Source organism: Solenopsis invicta, chromosome 11, assembly GCF_016802725.1.
Source record: "Solenopsis invicta isolate M01_SB chromosome 11, UNIL_Sinv_3.0, whole genome shotgun sequence".
NCBI lineage: Eukaryota > Metazoa > Arthropoda > Insecta > Hymenoptera > Formicidae > Solenopsis > Solenopsis invicta.
Genome location: NC_052674.1, coordinates 3,869,285 through 3,884,849, shown reverse-complemented (window position 1 = coordinate 3,884,849; position 15,565 = coordinate 3,869,285). Strand labels below are relative to the sequence as shown.

Here is a 15,565-nt window from a genome sequence, read left to right as displayed (position 1 = left end):
TATTTAGAAAATCAATATACCTAAACATTTTACTATAGTGTGACTGTATACTCAAACATTCTTCTACATTTAATATTTAAAAAAAATGCATTTTTATGATTTTTTCCATCACTACGATCATTAAAAAAATTCGAATAATTTTTATTAAGAGACGAAACATTCTACAGGTACTATCATTGTGAGCGTGCAAAATCTTGATAGATAACTACACTAGAAAAAAATTTAGTGCCTTCAGCAAAGGCTGTTTAATCGAAGCTTTTTGTTAATTGCAATCAAATATTCTGTTTTATACAATGAAAAATTTGATTGTTTCTACGAAATACATGTAAATAAAAAAATATTTGTTTATACTAATTAAATATTTGTTTATATTAACTATAATGTTGTTCGCTATATTTTAACCAAATTATTTGTTGTTACAACAAAACATTTTTCCTAGTGTATATTTGATAAAAGTAACAAGATTATATGATAATTATCTATTATTTAATTAAAATGTCTATTTCTCTCAATTACACACGAAACGATCCTTACGCAGTCGATTTCATCTTCATGACCTCGTAATTTCACCGTCACCGCTCTTATTCTCATATCCTCCTGCTCTCTTCCCTCGACCGTCGTTTTTTTTTATTTTTTCTCTTTTTTTCAGCAGGCCGGGTATGTCGTACAGCTTTTCGCACGCCCGCGTTGCTACCGGGAGCCGTATACGTAGAGGATGAGAGTAAGCAATTTTCTCCCGAAGATGGAGCGGCCCTGGGACATCGTCGTTGCTCTAGGGAGAACGTACGACGATGCGAGCGAGCGAGTGAGTGAGTATGATTGATGCGGTTTGTCGGTCTCGCCTGACGTCCAACATCTCGTCTCGCGTCATGCTCGTGGATACTTACGCCCCCGACGACTACGACGACGACGAAGACGACGAAGACGACGACGAAGACGACGACGAAGACGACGACGATGATGATGACGACACTCTCGGTATGTTACAACCGGCTACACTTTGCGCATTCAGTCGCGGGACTGAACTACGCTGAACCGCTGCGTCTCGATTTCTCCAGCGTACGCGCAGAGAATGATCTGCCAGGGAATACAGAGTATCATCTTCCCAAGAAACTTAGTTGAGTTTTTCTTAGTTATATGCACCTCGGAAGGGTGGGGAGGGAGAGAGTTCTCGTGAAAAAAGAAAATATTGCATTACCCTGAGAATCCAATCTAACAAATGTATCGTTCATACAGCGATATTTATCATCTCGCGATTATTTATATAAATGATTGTTTCACAAAGACATTTATACCGGACAGTTCTACGATTTGGCAATTGTCGCGTTCATAGGTTTATTGAATATTGATAATGAAAGAGGGGTATTACCGAAATTATATCCACCGTTTTTGCGGCAAATTATATGACAGTATTAAAATGCGACGAAAATGTCATCGCAATCTATTCCTTGCAATCTAAGCATTACGGCTTAAGTGATTATATCGTTAACTCCTTTATTGGTCGTTACACTTTCGTGGAATTGATTATAAAAAGTGCCCCCGAGATGTCTACGTTACTACGACTTTTGAGACATACTATCAACATTATAGTATCATGAACAAATACACGTGACATTCTTTAGGATGCAACTTTAACAGACTGATGTCTGTTAAATTCTGTTATGCTTGACTTTCGCATTTGATTCGTTTCACCGCAATGCCGCGTTGCAGAGGCGAACAAGCCTGCAGCATGATAATTAAATTGTGCCATGAATCATATTAATTTATGGATGTTACAGCGTAACCATAGTCTGACAGAAAAAGAAAGATCTGCGAATAAATATTCATTACTGAATTTGTTCTAAAATTTTATATTGTCAATCCGCGTTTGCAACTTTAACGTTTATTTTAATAATTTCTAAAAATAATTATTATTAAAAATATATAAAATTTAATTTTGCATATATAAGATTTAATGGTAATTAAACTTATTTACGCACAAATATCTTGCAATAATTTCGCAATCGTATAACGATAAATAAACAGACGAAAAATGAACACGCACAATCTTATTTCTTATCAAGTCGAAAGGAATGCAGGTGAGTAAAATATAGCGATTTAATGCATTATCAATGTAGCTGAAGCATTATTTGTGCATTTCGTATGTTCTTTATATTCGCGATTATCAAAAATCTACGTAGACAAGTGACAGACACAATAATACTGCATATATTTTTGACAACAAAATATTAAGCCTGTTGCGTATAACGTATACTTTATCGGAATATGCAAAGTGTCGTTGCACCGAAAATTTTGGACGAAATTATCGGACGGAAGTCACACCACGTCGGAAAATACCGTCGTCGTTTCGGCAGGCGATTAAAGTGTTAAAACTGTTTGACGCTTGATAAACTTTATTGCCACCCGATATCGGTGTTGGATTTATCCCTTCATAGCGTATCATAAAAGATTTTCAATGTTCCTATCGAGGATACGCGCACGCTCGATTTTATGAAAGCTAAGATTAAAGTAAATTCTTTCAACGTTTAGTAAAGAGTTTCAGCTAACAGAAAAAATCTGTCATCAAAAATTTCAATTTAATATTCAAATCTAATATTTCTTTAAAAGTTCAATATTTTCAACTATGAAATTTTTAAATCCATCATTATAGATCTGAAATATAAAATCAGCTATCATTTCTTGTAGAGATGTGTAAACTATTTCAATACAAATCAAATTGAGTCAAGTCAGACCACGTTATGAAACTGTTCGGAATGAATTCCGATCGGTATTATTTAATTATTCTTTGATTTTTATTGTATTTTCTAGGAAAAAATGGAATAATTCCAATCGGAATTCATACTGAAAGGTTCTATAATATGTGCCTAGGTAAAAGATTTGATTCGATTCGGATTTAAATCTTTATTTGATTCGAACCCGAACTATTCAAAAATTTTGAATCTTAGGCTAATATTCGTAGTCATAAATAATTTTCAATCTTTTATTGAAAGCGTAATTAATTACAAATTTATTTTTTTTCTTTCAATCAAAGATTGAAAATTATTTTCAACTATGAATACTGGCCTAAAATGTTTAAATACGAATGTATTAACAATTTTATAAAATCATACTTAAAATGATTATACCTCTTACATAATCAATATTATTTTTTTACGCTATCTTTTTTATTATCTATGCTTTATTGAACTTAAGAATTATGTTTTTAATTGAAAATTGTATTTCAATTTGATTCGATTTATTTCGGATAAAATTTTGTCGATTTGGTTCGATTCGGATTCGAATAAAGAAATACACGTATAATTTAAATCAGATTTAGCGTATAAAAAAGCTTCGCATCTCTAATTTCTTGCTTTTTTACAATTATAGTTAAGTTTGATCGCATCGTATTTCCTATTTAAATTTTACGTATAATTGATTTTTCATATAATTGATGCCTTACAAATCACTTATTTCTCTCAAACCTATTTTTTTAAACAGATATCTAAGTACACAATCCCCTGAAAGAGCGATGGACGTGATCTAGAAACTTCTCAACCACGAAGATTTCATTTTCTTCGAAATCTCATCTTCCAGGAAATATCGAAGATCACCCTTGTGGCTATAAAAGCGCGAGTTGCCTCTCTCTCTTTCTCACTCTTACTCTCACCTTCGCCTCCGTTGCCTAAATTTTCTAAGTTCGCTCCTTGCGCCCAGCATCCACCATCACGATGGTGTTGAAGGACGAGCGCCGAGCAACGTACGTGCATGTACGTTCAAGTGTGCGAGGGCAGCGCGCAAATATCAATCAGTGGAGTCAAGAGTGGAATCAGGGTGGCCGAGTGGTTCCACATAATGCTGCAACCAGGAGGTGAGAGAGCGTAGCGCGCAACGTGTATCTCGTGTTCGGTGGCCGGTGCAGTTCAGACGTACATACGCGCGCAGACGTGAACCCACACATACACATACCAGAAGTACATACACACACAAGCATGGAACCCCATCAGCTACCCCACATGCTGTACCGGAGCAACGACGCCCGGTAGCGTTCGGCAGCGTCGTCGGCCCCACTCCTTTTCGCGGATCGACGATCGTCCGCGTGTTGGTTTGTGCGTGCACCACCACGTACACAGGGAACAACCCGGTGTGTGTGTGGGTGGAGTAGAACTGAGAAGGCGTGCCCGGGAGGCGGGACCCGGGACCAAAATCTTGGTGTGCATCGGACTTCTGTGTGGGTGTTCTCCCTCTCCATATGAACGCCGACGATGTGTGCGTCGTTGGTGTAGCGCTCTCCATCTCTCTTCTCCACGTCCGCCGCTCTTGCGGCCGTCATCGCATGGGAGTCCCTCCACTATCAGACCCGTTAACAGCAGTCGGCGTCGAGGCACCCGCTCTAACAGCTAACGTCTCTCACATCCCCGGGCTTGAGCCGGTGCTCCGACCTGTCCTGTCCGGCCGATGGACTGCACGGAAATCAGTGTCACTGACAACCGGAAGCCCCGTCTCTTGCGCCACACGTATTCATTGTCTCAAAATAGGCAGAAGCTGTCCTACGGGGGCCTATTCGGATGTTGACAAATTACGGTCAGCATACAGCTTCGAGTGTCTTGACTGTGCCGGCGAAAGAATCTCGAGTGCTTGTGCGCTACCACGAGATCGATGTTGACAATCCATGAAAGGATGAAGTCTGTGAACAGGTAGTCCTGAGAAAGAAACTTTTCTCGCGTGCACTTGGAGACTGCAGACATTGCTAATTAAAGAGACATTGCTTTTTTAAAGAGTCACCAAACAAACAGTTTCGATAATTGTTGAGAATTGTTCCTGAAGACACAAGTTCCCGAAGGTCTGAAGGATTCACAGAGAGGGGATCTACCAACCCTGAAAGGACTTTTTGAACAGTTTCATTGGAAGTCAGATTAGAGAAGATTGTGTATGTTTGTTCATTGCTGAGGAAACTTAAAGATTGCAAGCGTGTTGGGAGAGGAGATGCGATTGTCGTGTGTAGTGACGCGGAAGTTGTAAAACGGACTCGAGGTCCAGGATGATGGAAGTGCAGCAACAACACTCGCCTGTCGGGGTGGGTCCACTAGACTTTTCAAGACGAGGGGTTGCCGAGGCGTCAGCGTTTCGAGTTGTCAAACCCAAACAACCGGCCTCGTCGCTTGTGCATCAGCAACCGCTGCCGCCGGAAACCAACAACAACGAGAATCTTCAGGAGAACCCGCAGATTCCCATCGATGAAGGTAAGATTTAAATTATCAATGCAAAAATTAGTGACATGAAATATTATTTTTTATCAATTTTAAGTATAAAGTAAAAAATATTTTAATTGTGTAGAAAGATTTAGAACTCCGCAAAGTTCCAATTCTTTCAAATATATCTTTTAATTAAAAAAAAATGTTAGTAATTTTCTTTAGGAAAATATTCACTTAAGCTCATTTAAAAAAAAAATTTTTATGTCAATTTATTGTTATAATTAAAAAGAAAGTCAAACAATAACTTTTCTATTTGCATTAACTATATATGGTATAAAAACAACAGAATATAAAATACTGTATTTGTGTAACGTATACAAATGATTTCAATACTTCTAAATCAAATTAAATTATAGATAAAAAATTATAGATGAAATGTTATATATAAACTTATACAATTTTCCTTAATTTTAAATGGTAGATAAAATGTTGAGTCACATACTGATATTCGTAAGTACAACATAAAGAATTAATATTATTTATTACGTAATAATTGGTAAAAGTTTTTAATCAAAGAGAATCTCGGCCCTATCCATTCAACTTGAACTTTTCAAGGATGTAAAAACGTACGTAACACAACTACACACTTCCTTAAACAGAAATATTAAATATCTATTTTCGTCAATGTGTTCACGTATTTTTATGAACGATATGTACATTATCACAATTGAAAACCTAACGTGCCATCAATTATTTTAACTGAGACACCCACGCAAACCGATCAAGCTCGGAAATATACACTGAAGGCTTCCTTCGCGACGAAAGCTTCATGTTTACGGTGACCACATTTTCTTCGAGAAAAGGAAAAATCTGAAAATTTTAGGGTTTCCTTCTTGCATTTTCAAACTGCTTTAAACAACTAAATTTATGAATTGTTTACTCATTAGTATATCATTAGATATTAGAATTCCAGTTAGATAAGAATTTAAAATAAAAGACAACATAGAGATTTTGTGGAAATAAATAAATCTAGAGAACGGTTAGCCGAAATAAAGAACTGTCCTTTAGAATAAAGGCCGTATGGTCACCGTGCTCATATTCCAAATAATCAAGCCTTTGACATCTCCGGCCGCGTGCCATTCGCTGACGCAGCACCCCCGATTCTCACCCCGTGCCCATCTCTCGCGTCTGTCATCATCCTATCTATTACCTGTCTATTACCTCTGCAACGTGGCATTTATGCGGATAGCTCTCGCAGCTCGCGTCGACACCTGAGCTTGCGGCACGCACACGCGTGAGGCTCGCACGCGGTTTCGCAGCCAGCGGGACACGGGATGCTCGAAGCTCACGCACGAACACGCACACGTGCGTGCAGGTGCGTAGGGGGCCGTCATCGTGCACAACAGTCTGTTCAACAGGTGAGAGGGGATGGCTGGCATTAGATGGCTGCCTATACTAATACCCCGCTACTAATCGCGGTAACAGGCTAAACGCAATAATATCGAGCTACAAGCGATGAGCTAAGCGGTTTAAACGATAATTGCCAGGTGATGGGCAGCTCATCGAGGGGTTAACTGCTGTTCTTCTGCTGTTTGTACCCGTCGAGAGGTACTCAGAACCACCCTTTAATATGAGGCTTAAAAATACGCGACTATGTTTATTCGTTTGTTACAGAATTATCGATAGTTCCTTGTGATTGAAAAAAAAAAGGAAATATATTTATACTCCTTTTAGCTTCGAGTTTGTATTTCTTTTAATAGCAAATTTGAAAAAATATAAAAAATTAATTATTTTAAAGAAGTAGTTGAAACTGAATCTTTGTAAAAACGTGCTTGGAAATCCTATTCATTAAAGTTCCTAATCTTTTTCTCTTGCATACTGATTTGAGAATTTAATTATGTAAAGTATATTTTTATTTAATAAATATATATATGATATTGTGTCTATATCTCCTTGTTTGAAAAAAATTCTACAATCCAATGTTCTTAGCGCGAAACAATCTTCTTGCTGGTACCGAAAAAGCAAACCAACGCCGGTTTCCTGAAATTCCCTGAATTCTCGAGTTCTGTCGATCGGCTGCGGCTGTTTTTTGTCGGCGATTGCCACGGCAAATCACGTTAGCCTTACCGTTTTATAGATTTATGACGGACAGATAGTGCGAAACGTACGCGCGGGACTACGCAGGATAAGTAAGCGTCGCGCGAGCAAACGGTCCGATATCACCGATGTTTTCGCTGGCTAACAAACACGTGTTACCTGCATTGTGTATACACGCGTATCGATGTGCTACACCAGACCACCTTATCTCAAGCGTGCGGTACGCCCGCTATACAGCAAAATATGATTTATTTCTGATAATCCTGGCGAGAATGAGACAGCCTTTGCGGTGCGGAGTGTCTAATCTCTTCACGCTATCTCAGATTATCCCAGTCGGTCCTCTATATTGCCCGGATTACAGATTTCTCTCTCACCTTTTTTTTTGTCAATTCTCAGTATAGCCGAACGACCGATGTCTCGTTATCGATCGATCGATCTTTATAGCGATTACCGAGAGTTACGGAAATGATACATCACGTATCGGATATAGTGATAAATTTATTATTTTTAGAATAATTACTATGACTAAGAGAATATGGAAACATGTTATTGTCAAGATTACTTTATTGTTCATATTAACAACATTTCTTTTCTCTCTTTGAACTGTAAACCTTAATTATTATTTGTTGTATAATTATGTGTTATTGATTATGATGTATTTTATTTTTTGTATAATTTCTTAATATCATAAATTTAATACAATCGTAACTTAAATAAATTTGGTCTTATTATAATTCAAAGATACGCGCGTTTGTGATTAGTGCAATCAAAGTGCACACATTTGATCGAAGTGAACAGTTCTGATATATATAATGTTAAACTTTGCCTTAAGTTAATAATCTTACTCATCACTATTAATAAAATTTTATTTTGCATTTTATTTTTAGCTAATTGGGTTTTTGTTTTTATTCATAATAATAAAATGAAGTGACTGGCTGACGCATATATGATATCGATTTAAAAAAAAAGATAGATCTGTGATTTAGCTCGATCGAATTGCACGATTAGATAAGTTCTGGATTACATGCATCATCGTAAACCTGGGATTTGATATTTTATCGCACTTGTGTAAGAAAACCGACACGGATTACAACTGATCGTTTGTCGGTTGTGAACTGCAATTTTTCTTGACAATCGCGATTAATTTCCCGTTGCCATGGTTGCGGATTTCTTCGTTTCTACATTGTTGCGATATCGAAAATTGTTAATCTTTAAATTACTAAGCACAATAGAACAAATATTTTATATGTTTTTATCTATATTTATAGCTTCATGACTCTATATAAATTTTATAAAATAAATGTAGATAATACACATTGAACGATCGATTTTATCAATTGTAATTGTTTTTTTTTTACACGTGAAAAGATTTCTGAGTTATCTTACATAAATCTTTTAGTAATCTTTTAATAATTCAATGTTCCGCATAAATTTTGGCATTCCGTGCGTCGCAAAAGATGAAGATTTCGCTTTTTGATTAATCATGGGGATGGCGAATTGGCGTGAAGTTTTCGAACTTTGATCCTCCACCGGGACGATCAAAGAAACCAACCAAGGATAGATGGCGGATGTTCAGGGATAGGAATGCAGGTTTCGGGGAGAAAGAGAGCGAGTAATGGCCGAGGCAAGGTTGATAAATAGAGGAGGGTTTCTCCTCCTTTCTAATAAAGACGCTCTTGTCGAGGGGTTGATCTTTCCTACGAACTAGGAATACTAAATTTGTCAGGACTTGAGATGTCATTGCAGCGTTGGTGGTTGGCGGGTATAACGCATAAATGATCAAGAGAAATGCCCGATTTTTTACGCTGTTTGCATCATTATCTTTTCATATCGGATTTCATATATTATCTTCCAACAATCAATCATAATAGATCTAAATATAATATAATGACAAATGTATTTGTTTGGTGATGCTTGTGTAATTTTACATTTTTATTTTCTTAGATAATATTCAATATAAAAAGGGAATTTATTCCATAATAATTTTAAGACAAAATGGGAATTTTATTTTATAATGTAAATTTTTACAAATCTACAATATAAAAACGTTTTATTATTATTATATATCCCCGATTAATTTTTTAATATGACGAATTTAATAAATAACTTTTTAAACTGTTTTTTAATTGTTTTAATATTTTAATATCGTAATATTGTTTGTTTTTAGGAGGATGTAATGTTCGTTTAATGTTCCCGAGACTGTGGGCACCGTTCGGGAATGCCACGGAAGTTACAAACCTACCACCCTTACCAAAAAGTCACTCAGGTATGTGCGTCGTGAAGAATCAGTAATCCGTTTTATTGACAAGTTCGTATATGCAATCGAATTATATCACGATACAGTAAAAGAATCTTTCACGTCAAACTTATATGTATTCGTGCAGCCTTGACTTTTCACCTTTGACACATCGAGAAAAGAAGAAAGCACTTTTTGATATTCTGTGTCATATATTTCATATCACTTTCACATCTCGTCTAAAAATAAAAAATCAATAAAAATAAAAGAGTTAGATAAAATTAATTCTAATTTTATCTTAAACAGTATCGTTTTTTATCAATAAAAAAATATTGAAATTAAAAATCACACAATATTATAATATCTCAGATTAAAATGTATCAAATCATATCTATTATCTCTGCACGTTTACTTTGGCATTGCAGCAACATTGCAGTAACATATATAACATTGTAATAATATTGCTGCAATATTACGTATCAATATTTCTGAAGCGGACATTTTATCATTGCAGCAATACTTTGTAATGTTTTTGCAACGCTGTGCTATGGGTTATTACTGATTATTATTGTTTTGCTAGTTCACATTGCTCGCTACAGATTTGCTACGGATACCGCGAATGTTTCTAAATAGTATTTATTTCTGCCCACATTGAATGTTCAAAGAAACTGCGCTTACAGAGTTCTAGACACATATTCGTTGCTACACGTACTTCACTTTTCATCGCTTCTTACTTCTCTTCGAAAGGTGTAGACGGGCGAGTTTAGAGTCGACCTTTCGCCCCGTTGTGATAATAGCTTCCTCCTCGGCCCGGATGACGGCAGGTTTTTATTTGCCGATCATTAAGAACGACCGGTTGTCGTCGACGATTGGGATAAATGGTAGCACGCGTCATACCACGCACGGACATGAGCCTTTTTAGCTCCTGCCGGCCCAATTGAAGCAGATTAGAGGCGCAGGCACCGGGATTCGGTCCGTCGGCTCCTTTGTACTTGTACCTACCCTGAATTAGTAACATCTTGTCATGTTAAACGCCCGTGCATACTCTCTTCCTACTTCTCCCGCGCGCGCGCGCGCGTGTGTGTGTGTGTGTGCACGTGGCCATTCATCTGTCCCGTTCATTCTCAGGCACGATAAGATCAACCGCGTTACTTTTATCGTCGCGTTTACGTCGCCGCCGTTCTGCCAAGATTTGCGTCGCGCAAACATGGCCCTGGTTGAGCAATCATATTATTGTTTATATAGACTCTCTGCTATCTTTATTGTAGAAGATGCAGAAAATTGTCAAGAAGACCGCAGAAGTACTTTGAGATGAGAAAGCGGAAATATTCCGTCATTTGTCATTAATACTTAATATTGGTTAATAGAAAATCCTGAACAATCTCGATTTATAGTAAACAAGTATTTTAACCTTTATTCAAGTAAATAAATGTCAATATTATTTTTTTCCTTTTAAGATTTGAATGATTTTGAAGTGCATATATTTTATATATTGATAATAAAAATAATTTGTTAATAAGTAATATTATACAGATATAATTTAAATATTAAGGAGACAATTTTGGAATGTGTGAATACTTCGCTTCCTATTAAATGGGAAGTAAAATTTGATTTGCATTCTTGATTAATGTGTGAGATACCTTTAATGGGTGAACTCGATCGACAATTTCGGCACATATATAAACATTTCTTGTGGCGAATCGATAAAACGAGTCGTGACAAGAGGGATGACGATACCGAAGATGGTTGTGGACGTGGATTAATAAAGGAAGGCCAAGTCGGGGGGACAATTAGATCGAGTTAACGGCCAACTTTAATCTTCTGTCGTCCGTCAGTCGTTTACTGCGTAGCGATCTGCCGCTATTAGAACTGTTATACGCTTCGAACCCCTTCCGTGCTGTTGATTCATGGAAAGGAATACGCGTGACCTTTGTCGCGCAGGCGGCGTCAATAGAGACGAGTGACAGGACGATGTGGGTTTTCAAAAACGGATTTTTCATCCGGCCGTCAGTGGCTATTTAAAGTTAATCCCTTCACGAGAAGCAATATCAGGGTGTAAAAAAAATTCAGAAGAAGGGATTTTAACACGAATTGATTGGGATGGGTTTTAATTCGATTTAGATTGAAGATGACAAATTATCAATACATGTAAGATCACGTGAGTGAATTAATTACAGAATTAAAATCAAGAAAAAAAAGGAAATAAGCAGATCCTAATACTCAAATAATAATTCATAGATGATTTTATATGTTTTCTATTTCTTCACACACAAATTGCGCGACGCATATTCATTGATCTCGAAACTCAAGCTTAGCTTATTAAATTGCGTTTCAAATTAAACTAGAAAAATGCATTGAACCAAAAAAATAATATCACAATATTAAATTGATAATTAATTTAATAATACTGATGCTAACAAGCATCAATAAGATTTCTTGTCTCGAAAAACAATAAATAATCAATTTGTTGCGGAAAATTTTCCTCGGAATCCTGACAGATTATGATATATTTTAATAATAAATGCATGCATGCATGCATTACGAACATTTTTTCTTTATATATTTTTTTTTTATTTACTCTTTGTTACTAATTCTAATTGGAAATTTCGAGATAATTGCGTGTGTCTTATAATTTCTCTTCTAACTCTTATTTAACTTGCTTGTAACGATAAAAAGTAGAATCATTTCATTTCCGGTACGATAACTCAAGTTACGTAATATTTAATGAACAAGTTGACATGTTCTTACTTTGGCTCGTATGCCATCGTTTGTATGGCAGCTATACTCCGGAAACTTTGCCTTGCTCCTCTCGTAAGCAACTCCGAGCACTTTACGCGAACATGGCGGACGCGCATCAGTGGCGGAACTGTCGTGGCAAAAACGATCTCGAAGTCGATTCAAGAAGTTTCATTCACTGTATCGGCACGGAGGCTACACTACGGGCCACGTGACACGCATCTCAGCATGCACAGTGTCAGATACACGTGTGCGTAAGCACGCCTAGGCTCTCGCAGATCTCCCGTCAAACCCGGACCAAAGTTAAACCCATCTGCCGGACGGTCGCCGATTGTTTTTCTCGTATTGCGGTTTGCACCATCAGTTTTTAGTGCATTTCAGTCGACCCAGACGTAGCATTTGCGTAAGCAGTTCTTCCTATCATACCGCGAGACACATCTGTCTGAACTTTCTTTTTTTTTTTTTTGGTTGTTCTCGTCTAGATCTCTTTCCACTTTCTTCCAAATAAAACGCGAACAATACAAGAGAATTGTTTCCGCTATCGCCATAAAATTCAAATCCTTGAAGAATTTTTTATTGCAAATTTAATTTTTGCCTAATGTATTTATGATCATGTTCACAATATTATCCGTTTGTGAAAAAATACTTTAATTAAAAAATAGAAAAAAATATTTAGCACTGTGTTTTTAAAATTTACTAATACGATTTCGGTATATCTTTCAATAGTTGAATTGATTTTCAAAATTGCAAAACACTGCTTCTAACCTGATTAATTACGTAGAATAATATAAAATTAAAAAGTGTATTAATAAATATGCAAATATGCAGTTTAAGATAACATATTACCTTTGGTATTATGAAAAGCAAGGAAAAAATTTGGATGTAATATTAGTAATTTCATTAGCCTCTCCTTGCGTTTTTCCTTTGTGCCTTTGACCGGTGCAATAAAGTACCTATCTGTCTCCTCGGACAGATCCCCGCAGGCGCGCGAGGCGCGTTTCTCATTACATTAGGCCACTCTGACTCGAGTCGTATTTTGATTCGATTGCAAAGCCACCAGGAGACACGATAATAATCGACCCCAACGACGGGGCTCGCGGAGAGCTTTAAATGCGATTAGCCGACACCGCGGTGCATCATACAGGACGGCACGTGACCGCGTGTCGCGCACACGGATTATAAATATAATATACCGGGTGTGCGCGAGAGGTGGGAGCGCAATATGAGTGGTCCGAGGCCGAAATTGCCGGGCACCGAGAGGGGCTGCGAGATAGATTCGGGGTCCGCCCTTTCTACTCGCGTGGCGAAACGCGTGCCCCCCGATTTCCGATTCATCCGACACCGTAAATCACGACGGTCGAAGCGAACTCTGATTATTAGACAAGTCGCACATAACTTCTGGACACTCGATCTTATTAACGATTTCGAATCTCCGCGAGAAATTGTCTCCCTCTGTCGCAAGGAAGCTTTTGAAAGCGAAATCTTTATTTCTTTTTTATCATTAAAAAAAATATTTTTAAAATTTTTTATATAATTTGATTACTGCAATCTATATAATCGTAAAATTCATTCAATCTTAAGTTGAATATTAGACCGAAATGAGAATAGCACAAGAAATAAGAAGTGCTATTTTTGGAAGGCGAATTGGTATGACACCCGTCACGAAATGAGGAAGTTCCAGATTCCTGGTGAGAATGATATTTTTTGCGATAAGGTCCCTTGTAGAAATTTCATGCATTTTTTGCGTAGTTACTAGACAGTTTTATTACATCTGCCTAATAATTGAGAAGTAAAACTACGGAGGATCCCAATAAAGATGTAACTCTTTATCTGCAGTTATTGTGCATAAAAACGCGTAAAATCTAAACCCATTTCACTGAACAAAAATAAAACAATAAATAGACCAAGTATTCAACAAACAAACCTGAAAACCTATTTATTAATATTAGACAATAACTGGGCGGGTATCTACGTATACTTTTACCATGAAAAACTTAATTTGCAATACAAACAATGATACTTTTGGAGATATTTGGGATACATAAATAATTACCCAAAATAAAGCAATAAATGAATTGTCAATCGTTAAAATTATATCTTGTGAAATCAAATCTAGATTTCTCCGAAAATATGTTAAATGATGATAACGAAATAAATACATTCTGTACGTTTAATGTTTAATCTAACAAATACGTCAAAATTTACGATTGAATCATATTTTGTTTGAACCGACAGATAAAATGACGCGACGTACAAATCAAAGCTGCGTCGGGAATCATCGATTTGATAATCAGAGAACACAGTAAATTCCGATTGACAAGCGATACCAAAATTGCGATCCGATGCAATTTGCAACTGTCATCGTGAAAATATTAATTTAATATTTCAATATTGATAAAAGTTTAATCTCTTCGTTATATATTAACCGAATATGGGATAGAGCTCGTAATTACGTGACACATGATCTAGTAGGTAATCACGTTAATTATTAACGAAAGGAAATAATGCAATAATAATTGATTTTTGTACTATCTCCTACAATTATTACGTTACGCAAACTTGCAGTTAGACAATATTGAAATTTTCATTAGGTATCAAATATTTTCTCACCGCGTCTTAACGCACAAGAACGATTTTATTTTATTTCGGTCTAGTATTCGGCTTATGAATTTTACGGTTTTACATTGCAGTAATAAAATTATGTGAACAATTTAATAAATATTCTGTAAAATAATAAAAGAAGAAATAGAAATTCCGCTTGCCAAATCTTGTCTCACAAAAGTTAATCACGATTCACGGCATTGCGGCGAACGAAATATTCCAAAAGGATGCGCGAAGGATTTCATTAAGGATACTGCTTCACACGGAAACGTCGCGAAAATACATTTTGCTCTCGGCACCTCACTATTTGGTTCTCTCCTCGCGATACCTCGTTAGCGCAACATGAGACCCTGTCACGACCTCTAGTGCCCTGTCCGTCCCTTAAACACCCTCGTGCCAACACGCTAGGAAAAAAAGGCCCAGTACGTGACTCAAATCTCATTCCGGCCGGGTCCTTCTGCCAGAAGAAACCGTATTTATCCGTGGCCTTCCTTTTTCGGATTCCCCTGCACCTAGTATCCTTCGCTCTCATACGTGACGTAACCTGCCGTTCGTCCAGTCATTGCTCTCGTGACTGGTGTATGAACTCTGGTTTATTGATCATGAAATGTCTTTTTACACAAAAAATTTATGCGAGACGATCGTTGACTTCTTTTTGCACATTTGAGCTTGAGGAATTTTTTTAAATTTATAATAAAAAATCAATTAGATAAATCGATCAACT

The 15,565-nt window shown here is 36.8% G+C and overlaps 1 protein-coding gene across 1 annotated transcript in view; it reads left to right on the top strand.

The window, feature by feature from the left end:
- Positions 1–665: 665 nt before the first annotated feature.
- Positions 666–15,565, top strand: part of LOC105194661 (zinc finger protein 358) — a 32,297-nt gene continuing 17,397 nt past the window's right edge. Inside the window, exons 1-3 of the mRNA XM_011159696.3 lie at positions 666–809; positions 3,478–5,219; positions 9,436–9,534. Coding sequence (XP_011157998.1) covers positions 5,018–5,219; positions 9,436–9,534 — 301 coding nt within the window. The 5' untranslated portion in view covers positions 666–809; positions 3,478–5,017. The remainder of the gene's footprint in view (positions 810–3,477; positions 5,220–9,435; positions 9,535–15,565) is intronic.